Raw genomic sequence first — 24,648 nt, 5'->3', positions numbered from 1 at the left:
TTACCACTGAAGAAAAAGAACATTAACAACAAAATACTATAGATATGACTCATAGGGAGCCTGAATTTAACTTCAAGTTAGATTTTGATTTATCGATATGACTAAATACCTGCTTGCATAAGCAAACATTGGGAAGAACACGCCTAGGCAATGTCGAAGTCGAACATCCTCTTCAGTCACAGGATTGTACCATAACAAGACAAGACGAGAAAGAATCCTGCTGCTGACCAAAAGCCCAGAGAACATCAGCTTGGCTAGTCCTTCTGCAGCTCCTGTCCTGAGTTCAGACACCTATTAAAAATGACTTTCATTTAAAAGAAATTTTTTATTTGTATTTCCTTTTTAAGCCTTACATTGTAGCCTAAAATAAGTATTTTTATATAAACTATCCAAAATCATTCCAGCTATTATGAATTTTTTTAAAGGCACATAAAAAGATTTTGTTTTTTCCTTTTAGGTTAAGGCTATGTGACAAATTATTAGTCTAGCTATGAAAACTTCAATTCCTTTTAAACTCTTTAGAAAAACCAAAAGATCTTATAATATTGTGAAACCAGAAATCAAAACAATATGTATTAAACACTTATCATGGTGCTAAGATATAGAAAACCTTCAGTAATGGTCTCTGCCATCAGAGAAGGTACCTATAAATGAAAGCTCCAGAGGTGGGTGTGGCAATGTGTGTGAATAATAGGTAAAATGTGAATAGAAGGTGTACAAGTAGAAAAAGGCATTCCTAGAAAGAGAAACCAAAACAAACCTAGAGAAGAAAATGGAAAAGATGTAGTGGTATTCAAATGGAGGTACAGGTATAAAAGAGTAGTAATTAAAAATACTGGTTATTGAGCCTGAATTAAATTCAAGCCTCTGACACTTCCTAGCTGCATGATCTGATCCTGTGCATATTACTTAATTTCTTTGTGCCTCACTTTTTTCATATACAAAAAAAGGAATAAAACTACTTATCAAAAAACACAAAGAAATAATACATGTAAAGCTCTAAGGAGTGCTATCTACACAGTAAATCCTCAACAAATGTCAGTGATTATTTATTATTATTGATGGAAAGTAAGTTTGCTCAGTGATCAGATTAGAGAGAACTCGAAAATTAGGTAAAGAAATATGGTTGAAGATTTTTGAAAGGGTAGGGAGACAAGATTTAAATGAGATTTCAGGAAAATTATCTAGACAGGCCATAATCTGGGAATGAAAGACAAGTCTAAACTAGAGGGGACAGGAGGAAAAACAGAGGAATGAGCAGATACAAGAACTATTTCAGAAATTTTTCAAAACTCAAAAATAAGAAGAAAAATGTAGAGGTTGATAAGATTAATAAGTGCCACGGTACTGGCATGTGCTTTCCACATACAAACTCATTTAGGGCTCACAACAACCATGAGGGCAGAGACTTTGTTCCACTCAGCATTGTACTCTCAAGAGCATATAGTGACTGGCACATAAATAGCTCTCAAATATTTGTTGACTAAATTAAAGAATTATTCCACTGAATAGGCATCATTATTCCCATTTTAAAGATAAGGAAACAGGACAGAGACAGTAAATACCTTATTGAAGATTCACAGACGTTACCAGAACACAAATCTTTAAGTCTCCAACTCCAAAGGCTGCATGCCCTCTGTCTTTTTAAAAATTTCTAATATGGGAATTTTAATTGGGACAAGTCTTTGACTTGTCCCAATTAAAGCATGTGAAAAACTATTTAAAAACTATTTAAAACTATTCACATACTTTAAAGCATGTGAAAAACTATTACTTATGGCCCAGGGGACAGTCAAGGAAGTCAAGATTTTTTAGTGGTTATGACAAAAATAAAATCAAAGCCACAGAATCTAGTTTAGCCAGAAAAAGATTAATGTACCTGCACTATTTTAAAAAACAAAAACAAAATTCATTCATCTACTGTCAAACAGTTTTCACGTGCAATAGTTTTCCATCTATGCAATGTCAGCAAGCCCACAGCACTAGACAACTGCCAACGAGAAGTTAGTCTATCACTTGGCTAATAACTCAAAATTTAAGAAAATACTGATACAATTATACTCCAATAAAGATAAAAGAAAAAAAAAAAGAAAATACTGATAAGGAAGGACTTATTTCCGCCATTTTGCAGTCCAAATGTGAAGTCAAAAACTGTTACGATATACAAAAGACATTAAATATTGATTTAAAAAAGGTCAATTCATCAAAAAGATAATTATAAACATATACACAACAAACAACAGAGCCCCAAAATATATGAACATACACTGACAGAATTGCAGGGAGAAAGAGACAGCTCTAAAATAATAACTGAAGACTTCAGTACTCCACTTTCTGTAATAGACAGAACAACTAGACAGACCAATAAGGAAATAGAGGACTTGAACAACACAATAAACGAACTAGACCTACCAAACATATAGAACACTCCACCCAAAAATAGCAGACTACACATTCTTCAGGTGCACATGGAACATTCTCAAGAACAGAGGCTATATGAGGCCCCTAACAAGACTTAATAAATTCATAAAGAATGACATTATACAAAATGTCTTCTCCAACTACAATGGAATACACCTGAAGAGCAACAAGAGATGAAAACTGTAAAATTCACAAGTCTGTAAATTAAACAATACACTCTTCTTACACACCAAAGGTCAAAGAAGTCATCAAAATGGAAATTAGAAAATAATTAGATGGGGGCTTCCCTGGTGGTGCAGTGGTTAAGAATCCGCCTGTCAATGCTGGGGACATGGGTTCGAGCCCTGGTCTGGGAAGATCCCACATGCCACAGAGCAACTAAGCCCGTGCACCACAACTACTGAGCCTGCGCTCTAGAGCCCATGAGCCACAACTACTGAGGCTGCAAGCCACAACTACTGAAGCCTGTGTGCCTAGAGCCCGAGCTCGCAACAAGAGAAGCCACCACAATGAGAAGCCTGTGTACCACAACGAAGAGTAGCCCCCGCTCGCCACAGCTAGAGAAAGCCTGAGCACAACAACGAAGACCCAATGCAGCCAAAAAAAAGAAAAGAAAAGAAAATAATTAGATGAATAAAAATGAAAATGCAACAAACAAAAACTTATGGTGTGCATCAAAAATAGTGTTGAGAGGGAAATTTATAGCAGTAAATGCCTACATTAAAAAAAAAATCTCAAATCAATAACTTTACACTTTAAAGAACTAAAAAAGAGATAGAAAATCGGGGGTGGGGTGGGGAGAATCAATGAAACCGGAAGTTGGTTCTTTGAAAAGATGAACACAATTGAAAAACCTTTAGTTAGACTAACAAAGAAAAAAAGAAGATGAAAATAACTAAAATCAGAAATAAAAGCAGGGACATTACAACTGACCTTACAGAAATAAAAAGGATTATAAACGAATAATAAGAACTGAATACCAACAAATTAAACAACCTAGATGAAATGAACCACTTCCTAGAAACACACAAATTACAAAAATAGACTCAAGAAGAAATAGAAAATCTGAACAGACCTATAACAATAAACAGATTGAATAAGTAAATCAGAAACCTCTCCAAAAGAAAAGTCCAAGACCAGATGTGTTCACTAGTAAATTCTACCAAATATTTAAAGAAGACTTGACACCAATCTTTCTCCAAATCTTCCAAAATAATAGAAGAGGAGAAAACAATTCCTATCTCAGGTTATGAGGTCAGTATTACACTGATAACAAAGGCAGACAAAGACCAATACAAGGAAACTACAGACCAATTTCCCTTATGAATACAGATGTAAAAATCTTTAATAAATTACTAGCAAATGGAATCCAACAACATATTCAAAAGATTATACACCATAACCAAGTGGGATTTATCCAAGGAATGCAAGGGTGGTTCAACATAAGAAAATCGAGCAATGTAATGTACCATAGCAATTAAAAAAAAAAATCACATAATCATTTCAATTGATGTAGAAAAACCATTTGACAAAATTAAACATGTTTTCATGACTGGAAAAAAAAACTCAAATAAAAACAGAAGAGAACTTCTTCAAAACGATAAAGGGCATTTATGAAGAATCTACATCATACTCAATGGTTAAAGACTGAAAACTTTCCCCCTAAGATCAGAAACAAGACAAGGATGTCTGCTTTAACCACTGCTATTCAAGATTGTACAGCAAGTTCTAGCCAGAGCAATTAGGCAAGAAAAACAAAAGACATTCAAATTGCAAAGGAAGAATTAAAACTGTCTCTTCACAGATGACTTGGTCTTATAGAAAAAATCCCAAAGAATACACACACACACACACACACACACACACACACACGGAAACTACTGTACAAGAGCTAACAAATGAATGCAGCCAAGTTGCAGGATACAAAATCAAATCCACACACAAAACAGTTGAGTTTCTATATAACAAGAATGAACAATCCAAAAAAGGAAATTAAGAAAACAATTCCATTTACAATAGCAACCAAAATAAAATATATAGGAATAAATTTAATCAAGGAAGTAAAAAACATGCACTCTGAAAACTATATACCATTTCTGAAAGAAATTAAAAATGACCTAAATAAATGTAAAGATATTCGAGTTCATGGATTGGAAAACATAACATTAAGATGGCAATACTGCCCAATGCAATCTACATATTCAATGCAATCCCTATCAAAATTCCAACAGACTTTTTTCCAGAAATGGAAAAGCCAATCCTCAAATTCATAAGGAACTGCGAGATACCCCAAATAGCCAAGACAATACTGAAAATAAAGAACCGAAGTTGGAAAACTCAACTCCCTGATTTCAAAACTTACTATGAAGTTACATGAATCAAAACAGTCAGGTACTGGTACAAGGGTGGACACAAACAATGGAAAAGAATTGAGAGTCTAGAAATAAACTCATATTCCTATGATCAATTGATTCTCTCACCCTCCACAATGGTACTAAAACAATTCAATAGGAAAAGAATAGTCTCTTCAACTAATGGTGCTGAGACAACTGGATGTCCACAGGCAAACCAATGAAGTTGGACCTCTACCTCACACCATATACAAATATTAGCTGAAAATGCACCAATCCACCTAAACTAAAAGCTAAAGGAGTAAAACTTTTAGAAGAAAACACAGAGATAAATTTTCATGACTTTTGATTCGGCAATGTATTCTTAGATATAACACCAAAAGCACAAGCAGCAAAAGGAAAGATAAATTAGTCTTCATCAAAATTTAAAACTTTTTAAAAATCTAAGGACATTATTAAGAAACTGAAAAGACAACCTATAGGAGAAAATATTTGCATATCACTTATCTGATAAGGATCTACTACCCAGAATATATAAAGAATTCCGAAGGACAGCCCAATTTAAAAATGAGCAAAGGATTTGAATAGATATTTCTCCAAACAAGGTATACAAATAGCCAAAAAGCACATGTAGATACTCATCATTAGTTATTAGGGAAAGGCAATTCAAAACGAGATGGCTAAAATTTTTAATAACAATTTTTTCTTATTAATAAAACAACAAAATTATTTTAAAATAACAAGTGTTGATAAGGATGGAACCCCGTTCTTTGTTGGTGGGAATGTAAAATGGTTCAGCTGCTATGGAAAACAGTTTGGCAGGTCCTCAAAAAGTTAAAGAAATTACCACATGAAATCATGAAACGCCTACAAAAAACAGGATAGTAAGCTCCTTAACATAGGTAACAAAAGCAAAAATAAACACATGGGACTATATCAAACTGAAAACCTTCTGCACAGCAAAGGAAACTATCAACAAAATGAAAAAGCAACCTATGGAATGGGAGAAAATATTTGCAAATTATATATCTGATAAGGGATTAATATCCAAAATTATATATAAAGAATTCATATAACACAATAGTAAAAACCAAATAATTTGATTACAAAATGGTCAGAGGAATTGATAAACATTTTTCCAAAGAAGACATACAAATGGCTGACAGATACATGAAAAGCTGCTCAACATCACTAATCATCAGGGAAACGCAAATCAAAACTACAATGAGATATCACCTCACACTGTTAGAATGGCTTTATCAAAAAGACACGAGAAAAGTGTTGGTAAGGATGTGGAGAAAAGGGAAACTTAGTGCAGTGTTGGTGGGAATGTAAACTGGTACAGTCATTTTGGAAGGCAAAATGAAGTTCCTCAAAAAATTAAGAACACAATCCAATTTTGGGGTATGTATCCGAAGGAAATGAAAATAGAATCTCAAAGAGATATCTGCATGCCCATGTTCATTGTAGCATTATTTACAAGAGCTAAGATATGGACACAACCCACGTGTCCATCAATGAATGAATAAAGAAGATGTGAGATATATAGTGCACTATTATTCGGCCATAAAAAGAAGGAAATCCTGCCATTTGCAACAACAGGGGTAGACTCTGAGAACATTATGCTAAGTGAAACAGCCTGACAAAGACAGACAAATACTGCATGATATGACTTATATGCAGAATCTTTTAAAAAGTCAAACTCATAGAAACAGAGTAGAAAAAGTGGTTGCCACAGACTGGTGGGTGGGTGAAATATGGAAAAGGGTATACTTTCAGTTCTATTATACCTAAAAAAAAAAAAAGAAAAGAAAAAACAGAATAAGTTCTAGAGACCAAATGTAAAACGTGGTGACTAGCTGATAACACTACTGTATTACTGAAATTTGCTGAGAGAACTTAAATGTTCTCACTCAAAAAAAAAAAAAAGATAAATATGTGAGGATGTATTAATTAACTAGTTGGGATAGGGATCAGGGGCAAAATCCTAAAAACAACAACAAAAAAGGATTAATATATGACCTAGTAACCCCACTTCTAGAAATATACCCAAAAGAATTGAAAATAGCTACTCAGACAAATACATCTTCACAGCAGCACTATTCACAATAGCCAAAAGGTGGAAACAGCCCAAATATCTTTCAATGGATGAATGGCTAAACAAATTCTGGTATATACATAAAATGGAATATTATTCTGCCATAAGAAGGCTTGTGATATAAGCCACAACAGTCTTGAAAACAAGCTAAGTGAAAGAAAGCAGACACAAAGCCACATATTTTCTGATTCCATTTATAGGAAATATCCAGAAGAGTTACATCCATAGAGACAAAACGCAAACTGGTGGTTGTTAGGGGCTGGTGGTAGGGGAAATAGGGAGCAACTGCTTAATGGGTAGTTTCCTTTTGGGATAATGAAAATGTTTTAAAAATTAGAGGCAGTGGTTGCACTATATTTTTAATGTACTAAATGTCAATGAATTGTTCACTCTAAAATTGTTAATGTAATGTCAATTTCACCTCACCAAAAATTATAAAAACTTTATAATTTAAATGTTTACATATGCTATAAAAATGTAGTTCATGAGTACCCTAAGGAAAGAGATCTAATCCCGTATCATATCTTAGAACTTCCACCCACCCAATGTAAGATTATTTTAAATTATTTCTTAAGACCCTTGGGGGGGAAACTTGTAAGTCACAGATCACAAAGACAGAGAAAAAAGATGAAAAAATAACAACCCCTCCCAATAGTCATTTCATTTTTGTTTACACTTCAATTCTCTACACAATGTAATTTGATAGTGAGAAATTAGGTATATTAGAAGTGAAAGTAGGATTTAATTATAATATTCAAAAGGCAAATTTAAAAAAAAATGTTAGCCAAGTTTAAACTTCAGCCTAAAAAATACAAAGAGGATAAACGTATATATGCTGACAATAACCTTTCACAATAATAGGGCTATGATTATTTCTTACCTCGCTATCTAAAAAATCAGAAAGTAGTTTCAGAACATTCTTGGCTGTATCAGCCTCTTCTTCAGATTCTTTTGACTCTTGCTCTTCATTAGTGTTTACTTCTGCACCTTCACTTTGAATAGCTTTGATTTTTTTCGTTTTAAATGGTTGAAATCCAAATGCCATCAGTTGGTCAAAGATTGCCTTTAAAGCACTTATTTTTATTGTCACATCATCAATTTGCAAAACCTAAATCGAAACATCCCCCACCAAAAGCAAATTAGGTGTATTTTTATTCTGTTTATGCTACATAAAATTAACATATATCTTATTATTAATCTAATTGCAACAACAGTGTCAAGTCTATATAAATATTTTTTAAAACTTAAAATTTATTTTAAAGTTATTATTTTTTTTCATTTATACCATGACATTTTTATATTTCCTTCAGAAAAATTCTGTCTTCAGTCAAAAAAATTCCCTGAACTAAAGTCAAGCTGAATTATATTATTTGTTCCTTTTGTATACAAAAAAGTATATGTTTAACTATGATTTTATTATTTTTGTAAGATCTAGAAAAACTGTTCAATATATTGCAATTGTTTGGGGCCATCTATCAAGACAAAAACATTACATTCTAACCAATGAAAAGCATTCATTGGAACATCAGTACTCTTCTAGGTTATCAAGTTTCATTAAAGAAATTTTTCTCTTATTAGCTCAATAAACTCAGATTTCATTAATAGTGAATTCAGTTTTCATTGAACTGGACTTCTTTATAAAAGGAAGTGAACCATAAAACCCAGCAGTTTCTATGAGTCTATCCTGAATCCATAAAACCCAGCAGCTTGTATGAGTCTATCCTGACTTAAGAAAACCGAATTCTTACATACCAAATTTCAAAGCCATGAAAAAAATAGAGCTGAATATTTCTACTATGAAAAGATTTACTATATTTTTTAATGCACTTAAATTTTGGTCACTGATAAGCTACTTGGCTATACAGCTTAGCCCATAGAATGAAGAAAAATCACCCACAAGTTGGTCAAATGAATGAATCGAGAAAAATGGCTCAAAATTACAAAACTTCGAAGGAAATTTCAAGACACATCTATTACATATTTTCTTTTGGCAAGACTTGCAAATCTGCCAAAGCCAAATGCTTATTTATAAGAATGTACTGTCATGACTATTCTCTACAAATTCTAAACATGCTACTCTCAACAGCATCTTGGTTTTCCTTGTCCTTCTCAGTCCCTCACTGGCTAGCAATAGCTCTCAATATTGGATATTTATTTAAGAAAGATTTCTAAATGAAATAATTTCCCTCTCCTGCCTTTCTAACAAGTGTGGATATATTTCTTAAGTCAATTTCTATTACTAAAACTTGATTAAAAAAAAAAAAAACTGATTTCTTACTCCCCCAAAATACTGTTCTTTTCCCTTAATCTAAAATCTTCCAATGACAGCTCTGAAAATACCTTTATAAAGATAAATAATTGAATCTATTCAGTGGTTAAATTCTTTTGATTGCGAACCCCTTTGAGGACCTAATAAAAGCCCACTTCAGAATAACATTCAAAATATAGGCAAAATTCGACATACAATTTATTTTACTGCATTTGTATCTGGTATCATTCACATTTTTAATGTACAAAAAATTATACCTAGTTATTTTTTCAGGCAAACATTAATAGCTAGTCCCTGAAAAAAGTTCAGAGATCAAAGTTGTTTAAAGTTAAAAAAAGGTAAACTTTAATTTTTAAAAATTTTAATTCTATGACAAGGCTGCTATTAACTGTTTTGATTTGAAATTAAGGTAAAATTATGGAATGGTCTTGATAAGAAACATTCATTTATTTTTCACATGAACTTGATTTTGACAATTCTTTTTCACTACAGAAAATTATATAGGAGCAAACAGTATCAAGGCTCCTATAGCTCCGTCAAGTGGGGTATGAGTTAGTATTAAATAACTTCCTAATGCTCCAGGACACTTGTAAGCATTAAATTCATATTACCTTTCTTCTGTCTGAAATGACCAAAACACTTATTATTGATGTTATGTCAGCAAAAATTAAAAGGATCAAAATCCACATTTCATCTTTAAAAGTCAAGTGAATTTATGTGTCTTTGGAAAGAGTTCTATGGTATTTCTTTTGCTGCAGTACTAGAAATTTTATATAGTTGTCTAACTCTAATCTCCTCTACTTGAAAACAACAACTTCTCAATACAATTTTTCAGAAGTACTCATAATGGTATATAGGGCATCTTAATGAACGTTTTACCTCATTTTTAGAGTAAAAAGCGCTATACTTAATAAGCTAGACATAAATGAACCCTTCACTATCAAATGTTCTAGTAAGATTTTTCTTCCACCTAAATAAAAAGTAATGACCAGGGGTCAATCTAGCACTTAATGACCCATCCTCTAGAAAGCCAGGAAATTGAAATAGAGAACTTACTGGTTTAATTTCTTAGCAAAACCTCTTTGAAAATGTAGTATTTTATTTCCTGGGCACCTATAAAGCCAATAGATTTCACAATAGTAAACAAGACTCCCTTTAGAATTACTACCAGAATCACTGATGCCAGTACCTGCTGATATAAATAGTAATGACTCTGTATAACACAGGGAGATTCATTCATTCACCTTGGAGCAAAACCAGATGTATGGCCAAGCACTATAAATGATTCATCTGGACAAAGTACCAAGATTTTTCTTCCAGTTTGTTTGAAAAGAAACTGTACACCATTTTAAAGATAATACCTGACATTCTAAGTTTCCAAAAGGATCTCACAATAATAGAAATTCTTCTCTGATAACAAGCATGGGATGATAAATACAAACAAAGCACTGTCAGGAATTTAATCCTTGCACATTAAATGAACTGATTAGATGTCAAGTACTCCAAAAAAGGAAATTAAAACAAAATGAAATTTCTGAGGACTGCCTTTTGACAAAAGTATGGTTTTAATTTTCTTCCTTTGATACAAGTCACAAACAGTTTGACTATTTCCAGAACACATGACTTCCCCAAGTTCTCCCTAATTGTATGTTTTCTTTTTCTTGGCAATGTCATATGCAACATTAAAGGATGCTTCAAGAAAAGGATTTTATGTTGGGGGAAAATTCAACTATTGGTTGAGTCTTTTAATGTAATCTTCATAAAAATGATAATCCATGTTGTCATGTGTTATTTTCAAGTTGAACATGCAAAGCACTCCCATTCACCTGTTGGCAAGCAATTTGCACTAAAATTCCTTGCAGCTTTTTTATCCCATTACATTTGACAACACCAAGAGGCTACATGAATCACACTGTCTTTTTACATGGGGAGGTGGAGGGAAGTATATTTTACAAGTAAAGCTAGGCCCAAATGTTAAAAACAGATGTCCAAAGGAGTTAAAAAGTCAAATGCATTCCACTGATACACTAGACTTAATCCCCCCTTGTCTACTCAGTAGCACTCTAACAACTGCCCTCTCTTTCCTATATTCAGTTTTTTCCTTTCAAATGGGTCATTCTCATTAGGATTCAAACAGGCTGTAATTTTCTCCATCCTAAAATAATTCAAACCAAACCCAAAACTCTTTTTACCCCATATCCTCTCTTGCTACCACTCCATTTCTCCATTACTCCTAACAAAATAAAATCTTGAAAGAGTAGTCTACACTGGCTGTCTCCAATTCCTCTCCCATAATTATCTTTGGACCACTCCAATAGGCTTTGCCCTGTGCATAAACTAGGGCACATGGAAGTCACCAAACACTTCCTTACTTGCCAAAAATGGTCAACTATGAATCCTTATCAACCTGTCACCAGCATTAGACAGTTGGGTCACCCTGGCCTCTCTACAATACCATCTTCACTTGCCTTCTAGGCCATCACACTCTCCCCTATCTACTTCACCTTGGTCTTTACTGGTTCCTCTTCATCTCTCTTACCTTAAATGTTGCCTGAGCCCTAGGGAACTATAAAGTTGAGATCTCCTCTCAAACTATACTCATTTGTCAGGTAACATCCAGCTTCTACGCATTGGATACTATTATAGAATAAAGACTTCCAGATTCCTCTCCCCAGCCTGGGCCTCTCTCCTATCTCCAAACCCACATAAAAATGCCTATTCAATATATCCACTTGTACCTCAAACTTCAAACTTACCATGTCCAAAACTGAACTCCTTACCTCACCTACCTGCCGTAAAACCTGTTATTCTGTTTTCCCCAACACAGGAAAGGGCAATTCCATCTTTCCAGTTATTCTGGCCAAAATCCTGTTTTCTTCCACTTCTTTCTCTCACACGCCACATCAAATTTATCAGCAAATTCTATAGACATTGTCTTCAAACTTAAATTACCATCACTTCTCATGACCCCAATAATCACAACACTGGTCTAGGTCATCATCACCTCTTTCCTGGATTATTGTAATACCTTCCTTATGAGTATCCTTCCTTCCATACTGTATCCCTATAGTTACTATTAGGGATCTGCAAACTATGACTCATGGGCCAATTCCAGTTTGTTGCCTGTTTTTATACAGCCTCCAAGTAAGGAATAATTGTACATTTTTCAGTGGTTAAAAAATAATATCTCATTATATGCTAAAATTATAAGAAATTTAAATATCAGTGTCCATAAATACAAGTTTTACTGATCTACAACTACGCTTATTCAATTATGTATCATCTATGGATGTTTTCATACTACCACAGCAAAGCAGTAGTTGAGACAGACCATACGGCCTGCAAAGTCTACAATATTTACTCTCTAGACCTTCAGAGAAAAGGTTTGCCAACCAACCCATGGTCTAACCAACACTATATCCAGTCACAGCATAAAAATCCCCTACTCAAAATCTTCCAATTCCGGGACTTCCCTGGTGGTCTAGTGGTTAAGAATCCACCTTCCAATGCAGGGGATGCAGGTTTGATCCCTGGTTGGGGAACTAAGATCCCACATGCCGCAGGGCAACTAAGCCCGTGTGCTCTACAGCCCTCAGGCCACAACTAGAGAGCCCGTGTGCTGCAGAGCCCGCACACCACAACTAGAGAGAAGGCTGCGCGCTGCAGTGAAGAGCCCACGCCACAACAAAAGATCCCACATGCCGCTACTAAGACCCGACACAACCAAATAAATAAATAGATAATTTTTTTTTAAAAAAAGAAAAAAAAACTACCAATTCCTTCCCATCTCATTCACTGTGAAGGCTACATCTTTACAGACTAGAAATCCCTAGAAGACATGGATGACCAGCTGCCTGCAAATCATTTCTCCTACTATTCTCCCCTTTGCTCAATCTGGCCTAGCCATATGAGCTCCCGCTCCTTTAATATGTGAAGCAAAGTCCTACTGATGGACCCCTTCCCCTGCTCTTCCCTCTCTTTGGAAACCTCCTACCCAGATCTACATGGTTCATTCTCACTTCCCTCTGGTTAACAGCCCAAATTTTGACTTATTAGTGAGGTCTTTCTAAACCAAACTGCTCCCTTTCCCTATTTCCAGTCCTCAGTCCCCTTCTCTGCTTTATTTTTTTCCATCTGACATACGACATATTGTTTATTTTTCATTGTGTATTTCCTCTTCTAAAATGTAAGCTGCATTAGGACAGCAACTTTTATCATGTTTTTCATTACCTATCTTATTTTTTTCTGAAGTCTATAATAATGCTGGGAATATAATATGCACTCAATAAATATTTGCTATATGATTAATTTTTTAAATACCTTAAATAACTGACATTTCATCTTTCTTCTACAAAAAAGTTTTAATAACAAAAAAATCAAAACATAAAAACTGAGCCCTTAAAGGTCATCCATAATCATCATCATCATCATCAACAAGCCCTGGAATCGATTAAACTTAATTATACTAGCAAAATCACCACAGATTGAGTATTTATCTCAAGAAGTATAATCAAGATTTTAATCACAAGATAAATCCTACCTGCAATAGTAATACAAAGTGTTTACTTGCAAAATCCTGATTCTGTAGTCCACAGCATCCCAAGCACAAAACAGCCAGATTTCTTACTGTAGGATGAACACTTATTATTCCAGGAAGAATCTAAAATGAATTAGAAATTAAAATAATTTTGACTAGGATAAGAAATTTACAATAGTATATTAAAAAAATGCAAATTTCTGTATGATTTCACAGACCTACTTCATTTCCATGTAGTCTATTAACCCAAAAAAGTCAACTTTTGGTTTAAAAAAAGGTAAATATTAAATCAGTAAAACAGAAGAATATAGTCAGAGCAAAATATAGTCTGATCATGAGATACCTTCCCTCCACCTGCCAAAACTGACTCAATGGCTTCCCAATGCTCATAGAAAAGATAAAACTCCTTAACATATGATATACCTCATTGTGTAGTCTTTTCCAGTATCACCTTATACCGTTCTATCTCTTGCTCTCTGTTTATTCAATTGAGCTGATTTCAATGCCTCCCATTCAGTGCTGTCCACTAGAAATATGATGCAAGCCAAGTATGTCATTTAAAATTTTTTTAGTAGCCACATTAAAGTGAAAAGAAACAGATGAAACTAATTTTAATACATTTTATTTTACTCAATATAGACAAAATATTATCAATACAACATGTAATCAATATTAAAAAATTGAGATTTTTTAGCTGTGGCTTTTTTCATGTTTATAAAAAATTGAGATAATCTGTTATTTATACTGTTTGAAACCCAATGTAGTTTTACATTTATAAATATGTATAAATATATATATATATTTGGACTAGATTTAATAGCCACAGGTTCTTAATATCCACATGTGGCTGGTGGCTACCGTATTGAAGAGAGTAGGTCTAGATCATTCTTCCCTCTTTTTCACATAGTTAATGTCTACTCAAACATCACCTCAAGGTCACCTTCCATAAACAGATGAAATCTCATTATCATAAATTCACATATGACCATAAAGCTCTTCTTCATAGCAATTATCAATGGCATAAGCTTTCACTTGTTTATTTGATTGATGCCCCCCATCACCTGACCAGAAGATCCAAAAAGGGCAGTCTACATGTGTTCTGTACACCATGTACACTCTATCCCCAGCACTGGGTGTACAGATGTTCAATAAATATTTGTTCACTGAACATATGATTTTTATTTAAAGCACAGTAATATCATTAAAATATTATAACTCCTATATTTAAATACCTTACTCATTTACATCCCTCTATAGTCTCTTTCAATCTTTAGACAGATTGTTTTTATATACTTAAAATCATTATGACCATTCAATTTTGTGTTCTTTCTTCCCTCAATATTGTGTTTCCCCACATATATACGTAAGTCTTCATATTTACTACTTCAATTGTGCAGTTAATTATACCATCATTTATCATTCTCTTGCAATAGAACCATAAAGTATACAAGCAGAACTTTAAAAGTATCACTTTTCACTAGAGACATCTGCTTTGTTAAAAATAAAACTAAATTCTAACGGTTTAACAGATCTAGTTTTAATCAGCTCTAGACTGTTATAAACAATAATTGGTCTTCTTTACTACATTTAGAAACTCATGACAATACAAGGAACTAGATTTTAGATCACATTCATTGGCTGTTTTTTACTAATCCCAAGTAAAAAAAATTTGGGGAGAATCTGGAAGAGGTTGGATACATTCAAAATTTGCTTTGGATAAGTAGCACTATTAAAAAGAATACTCTAAAGCTGCATGTCTAATGCTGTCACCACTAACCACATGTGGCTACTGAACACTTGAAATATGACTAGTCCAGACTGAGACGTGCTTTAAGAGTTAGTATGAAGAATAGAATGTAAAATATCTCAATAAAATATTGATTAAATGATGAAATTATAATATCTGGGGTATACTGGGTTAAATATATTAAAGTATATTTAAATTAATGTATATTAAAATTAATTTCACATTTCTTTTTAATTTTTAAATGTGGCTACTAGAAAATTTAAAGTTACATGTGGTTTGCATTATATTTCTATCAGACAATGTGGTTCTAAAGGCTTGTGGTATTTATATCCCTCTGGTCAGTAAAATGGAGATTACCTATGAAGGGTTACTTTAGTAAAGTCCTTAAATATATAATAATAAACAAATTCCTTTCACAGGGCTTATAATGTAACCTTCTCAGTCTTTATACACAGCAAGATTCTGGTACTTAAATATTCCTTATGTATCTCAGTGTTTCCTCTTACTACTCAAAACATGAAGATATTCTGCATCTCTTTCCAGCATAAAATAATTTTTTCAAACTTTCTAAAGGAATAATTATAACTTATATACCAGGTCCTTTACATGCATTATCTTAATCTAATCCTCACAATATGAAGCAGTCACTGTATTATTTTTTCTTTTTTACATTTATATTTATCAGATGTTTAAAATGGTCTTTTCATTCTTTCGAACCCCAAGGAACATATTACTTATAAAATGATGAAGGCATGAGCTAAAATAAAGCCTCAAAGTGCACCAACATACCAAAGATTCAATGATGCCATTCATGGTTGCACCTATACCTGTTGAAGTGCACATCTGTTTCAACAGTTCATAGCACAAAATAAGACACTTCTGTAGCGTTTCAGCATCATTCTAAAATAAAACACAAAATATTCAGCATTAGTAAAAATATATTCTGCCCATCCCTTAAATGTTTACTTTCTCGAGGCTTTTTGTCCAAGACATGTTGTCTCTATACACATTCCCTGCACAACCTTATCCAGTCACAAAATTTACCATTTATAAGCTGGTTCAACTATTTTCTAAGTTTCAGATTCATATATAAAACTGCCATAAGACATTTCCTCTTGTATGTTCCACAGGCTTCCCAAACTCAAAATGGCCAAAAGGGAACTAACCAATCATTACCCAAATTCCTCCTCCTGTGCTACCTCCATAAATTTCGCTGCCATCTACCCAGCTGTCCAAACCAAAAGACCTAGGATACATTCTTGACTCACTCTTCTCCTTGTTACTAATTGTTAAATACTTCTCAAATCCATCACTTCTTTCCATATCCACCATCATTATCTTGTTCAGACTGCACTCATCTCAATCCTACATTACTGTAACAGTCTTCAAACTAGTATGTCTGCCTGAAATTCATTTCCTGAGTAACAGTGATCTTTATAAGACATAAATCTCATCTTTAGTGGTTCACCATGATCTTTGGGTAAGGGACAATTTTTAAAATATTGTTTATACAAGGCCTTACATGAATTGGCCCTTAATTTCTTCCCCCAGATTTATCTCTTACCTCTCCGCCTCAATTCTTTAGTCATGTGGACCTGAAGTTTTTAAACACAACAGGCACTCTTTAACTTCTAGGCCTTCACACACGTCATTCCATCTGCCTATAACATTCCCTTAACAACTCACTGAGGAGAGATGACACAGAGTGCATTAAAAGCACAATCAAAGCCACTTGCCTGGGTTTGAATCCTGCCTCCACCATTTACTATCTGTAAAACTTCAGGCAAGTTACTTGCCTTCTATAAAGTAAGGATAATTGTACCAATTCCGTTAGGTCATAATGAGAATCAAATGAATTTATACTTGTGAATACCACAAAAAAAACGATCCTGTAACTACTTGCTTATATTATTTTTATTCAAATCTCAAGTTGAAACATTTCTTTTGGGAAAGCCAATACCACCCTCTCCATAAAACCCCTATACTTACCTGAACATAGCATTTATTATACTATACTGTAATTATACTGTAATAGATTTATAACCCTTAAATAGGACAAATGAACAGATAAATGGTCAAAGCAAGTAAAGTTAAACAGATAATATTAATCATGATAGATCACCCTAGTTAAAATTTTCCTAATTCAGACCTGCAGTTTATATCATTTTTCAGTTTATATTTTCATTTTTCACTTTAAATTTGCTCCTCAAATTTAACAGCCTATAATGATCCATTGACTTGGTCAAACAAAAGAAATAAGCTACTTAGCTATGAAAATAAAATTCAGGCATATCCATTGGGAAGGTGGGGTGTTAGAGCAGGGATGTCTATGGCTGCAGAGCTCAAGGACATAACATAACTTACAAAACTCTCCTGTATAGTAAACTCTTCCCTATCCAGCATTCTCTTTATAAGAATAATCAGCACTTCCCAAACCAAAACTACAGTAATAAATGATGTTTACTACAAAAGGCAAGATCCTAAAAGACCTCCTGAATCAAAGTTAATAGCAAATATTATAGTAATTGATACCATTCTACCTTACATTAAAATAATATTAGTGTATCAAATACAACTAAGTTAATTAAAAAAGACTGCTGAAACGAAGCTTTAAATGTTATTAGATATATAAGTTTAGTATTTCTTTTTTTTTTAATTTTTATTGGAGTGTAGTTGATTTACAATGTTGTGTTAGTTTCAGGTGTACAGCAAAGTGAATCAGTTATACATATACATATATCCACTCTTTTTTTTTTTTTAAAGATTCTTTTCCCATATAGGCCATTAGAGAGTATTGAGTAGAGTTCCCTGTGCTATACAGCAGGTTCTTATTAGTTATCTATTTTATACAGTATTTCATTTAAATTAACAAAGTTACTTAGCTTTTTCTAAAAACAAAAGAGTAATTAAACTTTAAAAAGATATGTGTATAATGGCACTGTTACTATAGAAATTCTTTTCCTAGCAGTGGAAAGGTCATGAGTCTTCCACAAATAAGGGAAAGATGCATTTTCCTTTTCTAAACCATTCAAGACAAACAAAACAAAACAAAACAAAACAAAGAGAAGGAAGCCACTGGAAGGCAGGTTTCCTTGGCAAGGAAGAAAGACTTCAGATTCCAGGGATTAGCATGACAAGGGCGCAAATCAAATAAAGTCCTAGCTACAATAATTAAAAGTTCATTAAAGCCTTTTGAAGTCCAAAATAGAAAGGAACAGGCGGAAAAATATTATTTTTGTATTAGTTCATGGTACTGTTAAAAATCCCTCCTAAGTGAATATATTCCGGCAGCTGAGTTAAGAAGACAAGGTTTAGTTCAGATGATTAACAGTAGCTGAAATGTAATATGAAAAATGTATCTATACCTTCTCTATGTGGACTTCTTTAATTTCAGGTTGCTCTGTCTCTTTCAATAGGTTTATTTTGGCATCTTCTAATGCTTTTATTTCTTCTTTTAATTCTGATGCTTGATTAAAATCCTGTAAGTTAATGCAATTTTCCAAAGCTGCTTTTGCCTCAATAAGTTTAACTTTTATTTCAGCCATCTAAGAAAAGATATAAATTGTGTAAACACCAAACAAAAACTGTTAATGTGAAATCTGTAGCAAACTAAAGAGTATTATTTAGAACCATCTCAACCATCTAAAAGTTAAGCAGTCAGGTACATACAGAAAAAGTGGTAGTCCTCCTGAAACAGAGACTGGCAAATCTTTCAGACTGACATAATCTGATAACATTTTAGACACTCTTACATAGTTTAATAGTTAATCAATAATTTGACTTTGTGCAATTTTGAAAATGTACAAGAAGAAATAAAAGACTTGCACAACTACAATATACTCAATCATTTCTTTAATTTAGAAGAGAGTTACCTTGAGTTCGTTCTTTCTTGCAACAGCTGGATCATTATTAACACCAACAGTAACAATGGGTGCCCGAATCTCTGAGATAATTTCTGTAACCTGATAAGTTATAATTCAGAATACATGCTTTAATATATGTTATATATCAGAAAATGACATCAAACTGTTATACAAAACTCCAAACTGTATCCACAATCTCTTGAAAAATAGAGCAAAATATACAAAAATGGCACACATTCTATTTGCTAGACAATTTTAGAAAAAAAATGACCTAACAATGCATCTGACTAAAAACTCATAAGATTATGGGAAGGTAAATAGGCACATAGACACTGAAGATAAATTCTCTTTCATATAGTGCTTTAAAACAGAAAAAATGAAAATAGCATCTAATCTTAGGCACCATACAACTAAAATTTTCTGCCTAAAATCCTCAACTCCCTCCCTTGTTCAGCTCCAATGGCAGTGGAATATAAAAAATTAGAATACTCTTTTATTCTTCCTTTGGGTATACAAGGCATAAATAATGACAGCAAATTAAACACTTTCCTTTCAGAGCCACTGGGCATTGGAGTTGGCCAATTCAGGAAAAAGCTGCATCCCAAATGAAGGTACCTTAAGCAGGTCCTGGATAACCACTAACTGGGGATGTTGCAGAAAGAATTTATGTTATGTATATCTATAGAAGGAAGGAGTGGAAAAGACAACCTTTGAATTAACTCGCAACTCCAAGACTATACGATTTAATGAAAATCAACGATACAGGCCTCTCTTTTTGGGCTACCCCAGAGAAAATAACACTTGAATATAGTAAAATAATAGATAATATTTATTTCTGTATCTACCAAGCACTTTATGAACATTGCTTCATTGAACAATGAAAGATAAATTTCGTTGTTATTCTTATTTTGCAGACAGGTAAAAATTCTAAATTAAATAGCTCAGGCAAAGCCACAAATCCAGAAAGTGTCCGAGGGGATTTGAACCCAGGTATGTATAAATTCAGTCGGCCCTCAAACCTTCTAGCAACCAATGCCTATATGTCACCTCTTCCCTAATCTGCTCCATTTCAAACTGATTCAACACAATGATAGGTATGGTAAAAGAAAGGAGATATTTTTTAAAATGTGTGTGTGAGAGAGATTGGTTTTAAGAAGTATAAAGACTTGATAAAGGAACAAAACTAAAACAAAAGCAATTAAAGACAAATACAGCCAAAAGTACTGAAAAGAGAATAAGACAACCCTCAATGTTATTGACCAAAACCTTTTATCTCTATCAAGAATGAAAATTACTTACAATCTGTGTTCTCTTATTATCATCTATAATCATGTGGAGCAGTCTCTCAACAAGAAAAGAAATTAGGGATATTGGGGTGGTGGGTAGAGTAAGAATCTCCTGTAAGATAGCCAGCAGTCGTTTCCTGCACTCAAAAAGAACTATTTTAATTTCAATACAAGAGTAGAAACACATTATATCTCTAACATTTCACCTATTCTGAAGACTTAATTACAGACTTAATTTGTCTTCTTTTTTATATTTATCACTATAGGTACAAAAATATATGTACAGACTTTAGACCAAAATTCACATTCTGAAAAAAAATTTATAAATGGCCCTATAATCTTTCATAAATCAACATGATGAAATGACAAAATACCATAAGTGAATCAAATCTTTTAGACTGTATTTATTATAGAGAGGACTAGTAATACTAATAGAAATTTTTAAGCAAAAACCTGCAATTTTATTGATTTATTCTGAAGGAACTGAATTAGAAACTTGTGTTTCCATATATACATATATTCATACAGAGAGAGAGAAATTAGGAGAAAGAGAAACAGAGACAGTATATAAATATATTTCCTCTTACATACTCCATATATATTATATAAGAGGAAAGAGAACACTTCATATAACACTTTAGGGAGCTAGGTTAAATATATTTAATCATATTGTAACAAGACTATATTTCAACACATAAAATTAGAAGCGCAAATTAGAACAAGGGTTTACATTTAAATGTACCTTCCTCCTTCTTCATTGGTATCCAAAGACTTGATAATTAGAATCAATTGTTGACCTATGAACTCTTTTGTCATCAAATTGCCAATATAAGAAAAATCACCTCTCTGTTCTTCATTAACAACCGGAATGCTCTGAATATAACTAAAACAAGCACAATTAATAAGATGTAGAATCTGTTTAGAAACATTAAACAGCTCCCCGTTACGTCAGAAAAGGTCATTTTCTGCTCATATCAGTCCAAATATATGGATATTTATACCATGTTATACTAATCCTGATCTACAGAGTAACTTCTGTGTTACTGTCATCAACTTCTGTGAACTTACTGGCTTGATTCAAGAGAATTTGGAAAATATATTTTCATTAAAGATTCAAATTTCCTATGGGAAATTTTCAAAAGGTACATATTTGTATCTCTCAAAATAACTAATTATTTCAATGTCACTAGTATTCTCAATTATAAAGTTCTAAATCCCTTCTCCAAAAATCCAATTATTCAGAAAGAGCTAGTCTTCCCTCATCATCCTTAATTAACCATTATTTTGTTTAAAAGAACAGTTGTAGAAATAGTAATTACATAAGTAATGCATGAATACAATGACCTTTTTAAAAAAAATCAGAAAAATACAGATAGCTTCATGAATTTGTAGTACCCTTGCTTAGGGGCCCTACTAATCTCTATACTGTTCTTATTTTAGTGTAGGTGCTACTAAGCAAGCACCATCAACTACCCTTTTATTTTTACTATCACTGCCCAAATTAAAGCCTTTTACAACCCTCACCTAGATAACATTCAAGAGTCTACCAGAAGGTCTCCTTTTTTGTGTGGAACAAAAAAAGCTACTTAAAAGCAGAATTAAGAGTTTAAGTAGAATTAAGACTTTAAACCTATACAACTAGGTGCCTTTAGGTTGTAAGTAATATATGAAATGATAATCCTGATGAAAAATGTCATTTTTAAATTGTCAACAAAAAATCAAGTTATAAACACTGCAGAATAATGATGAATAAATGAACTGACTCATAAAATGACAGCCAAGAGTAAATAAATCTCTGGCAATGATATTAGGACCTTCAAGGGCATCAGCCACCCTTTGGATTCTAGCAGGAAACTAAACAAAAGCTACAAAACTGATAATTATCAAAATCAATAAATCAGTAGAGTTACTGATTTCTGACAAGCTAAGAAACCTTCACTCACCTTTGAATCCCTCCTACTTCTCCATCCCAGCTTTAGCACAATGCATAGTATCAAGACTTTGAATTTATTTTTAAAAATACCCAAAGAGTAGTTGTTTCATTAATAATTACAAATCCTGAACTGCATAAATACAACTTAAAATCGACCTACCAATTTTAATTACCATGAAATCGTCTCTTTCCAACCATTTTTAAAGGTAGTCATTATAATGAAGAGAACACTCAAGAAAGTCTTTTTTTAAACTCTCTAAGAATTAGTGTCCCTTTTTCTTACTCAAATTTGATAGGCCTCATTTAACATCCCCAATTTCTCTATGTGAACACCTCAATTAACAGGAAATCGTTTCGTATCAGCATTCTGAGTCACTAACTCTTCCTGCTACAAAATGCCTGAGAATACATTTGAGATTATCAAGAAACAATTTTTCCATTTAATTTTGTTTCTGTTCTTGAGAAAATGAATCCTATCTAGTGACATTGCTCCAAAAAGAAAATCATCCTATTTCCTAAGTATTCTTTCAATAATTAAATATGATCTTTAAAGTTTTCCTTTTTATAAGTGAAAAAAACAAGTTGATCCAAGTAACTTATTTCAAAACTCACAGATTAAGTGACAAAGGAAATATAAGAATCCCTGACCTCTTAAAGTTAGAGGAACCAAGCTCTTTACATGTCAATTTTCAGTAACTAAGAATTAATCAATCTGTGAACCAGTCTTTGAGATGCTCCCCCTCTGTTATTTAAATATAATATTTAACATTTCCTCATATTTTCTTGTATTTTTGCAGTCTTCTATGAGCACTTATTACTTTTATATAAACATATATTATTAAGCATTGCATCAAAATTCATTCCTTTTGGGTACATTTCAACATGGCCCAAACAGCATTATAATGAATACTCCAGTTAAATATTAAAGCCTGAAATAATTACCCTTAAAACTCTAAGTAGATTCCCACGTTTTTCTTGTTACTATGAGCTCAAGCTATAAGTCTCCATATTGGCTCACATTTAAGATATTTATGGATTCAATGTTTTGCATACAAAATTCAAATACGTTCTTAGCTTTGCTCCCTAACTTATATGTGGGGCCATTATACGCGAAAGCAGGACACTATATTTCACACCAAGAGAATTCAGGCCCATAATCCATATTATATGTAAAGCTTTTTAAAAAATGCATCAAAATCATGAAGTTAAAAATCTACACACCAATATCTATTAAAAAAATATATAACCTTTGGCCCAGCAATTCCACTTCTGGGAATCAACCCTACAAAATCCCAAACATACATAAAAATGTAAAGAAAGTTTAAAACACCTTCATCAGTGAAAACTGAAAACACCCTAAATGTCCATCAATAGAAGAGTAAATTAAACGTTACCACCATACTATGGAGTGATAGGCTGTTATTAAGATTGTGATAGATTTGTACTGATATGTACCAATACAATGATCTCAGATAGTAGTTGAAAAAAAACAAAAATATGTATAGTGTGTTATATTTTTAAAAACCATGCATTTAGTATATGTGTATGTGAATGTAGAGAAAGAGGGTTGAAAGTGTATACCCCAAATTGTTTAGATGTTAACTCTAAGGAGATTAATGGGTTTGAGGAATTAGGAGTAAGAGGAAATACCACATTTTTATTCTGTATACTTCTGTATTTGAATTTTGACAAGAATGCATTCATGTTTTACTTGTACAATTTTACTTGTATAATTTTAAAGTGAACTAAGTAGAAACTAGAGTAATTCAAATAATTTAAGAAAAAGATACTTTGAAAAAACTTTTTAAAAAACAAAAGCCAAACAGTTTTAATTAATACTAAAACTGGCCAGATGTCCATCCTGTCAGTTGGAAAACTATGGCCCATGCACCAGATAGAGCCTGCTGCTTGTTTTTGTACAGCTTGCAAGCTAAGATTTTTACATCTTTAAATGATATATATATGTAAATATATGTGTAAAAATATATACATGTGAAAATTATATGAAATTCAAATTTTAGTGTCCATAAAAGTTGATGAAAGATTGATCAGAAAACAATCACACTTATTCATTACATATTTTCTGTGGCTGCTCTTGCAGTACCACAGCAGAACTGAGTCGTCGTCACAGACAGCATGGCCC

At 32.9% G+C, this 24,648-nt stretch overlaps 1 protein-coding gene and 1 pseudogene across 1 annotated transcript in view; both read right to left on the bottom strand.

The window, feature by feature from the left end:
- NCAPG (non-SMC condensin I complex subunit G) overlaps positions 1–24,648 on the bottom strand; it is a 38,393-nt gene that overhangs the window by 7,088 nt on the left and 6,657 nt on the right. The window contains exons 8-15 of the mRNA XM_061192129.1: positions 21,315–21,455; positions 20,586–20,709; positions 19,296–19,385; positions 18,789–18,968; positions 16,213–16,323; positions 13,680–13,799; positions 7,751–7,978; positions 110–291 (exon numbers count right to left, since the gene is read on the bottom strand). Of these exons, the coding sequence (XP_061048112.1) occupies positions 110–291; positions 7,751–7,978; positions 13,680–13,799; positions 16,213–16,323; positions 18,789–18,968; positions 19,296–19,385; positions 20,586–20,709; positions 21,315–21,455 (1,176 nt within the window). The remainder of the gene's footprint in view (positions 1–109; positions 292–7,750; positions 7,979–13,679; positions 13,800–16,212; positions 16,324–18,788; positions 18,969–19,295; positions 19,386–20,585; positions 20,710–21,314; positions 21,456–24,648) is intronic.
- LOC133092876 (U6 spliceosomal RNA) lies at positions 21,935–22,035 on the bottom strand (annotated as a pseudogene).

Source organism: Eubalaena glacialis, chromosome 5 (assembly GCF_028564815.1).
Source record: "Eubalaena glacialis isolate mEubGla1 chromosome 5, mEubGla1.1.hap2.+ XY, whole genome shotgun sequence".
NCBI lineage: Eukaryota > Metazoa > Chordata > Mammalia > Artiodactyla > Balaenidae > Eubalaena > Eubalaena glacialis.
The sequence above is the reverse complement of the archived record's forward strand: the minus strand, read 5'-3'. Positions and strand labels throughout refer to the sequence as shown.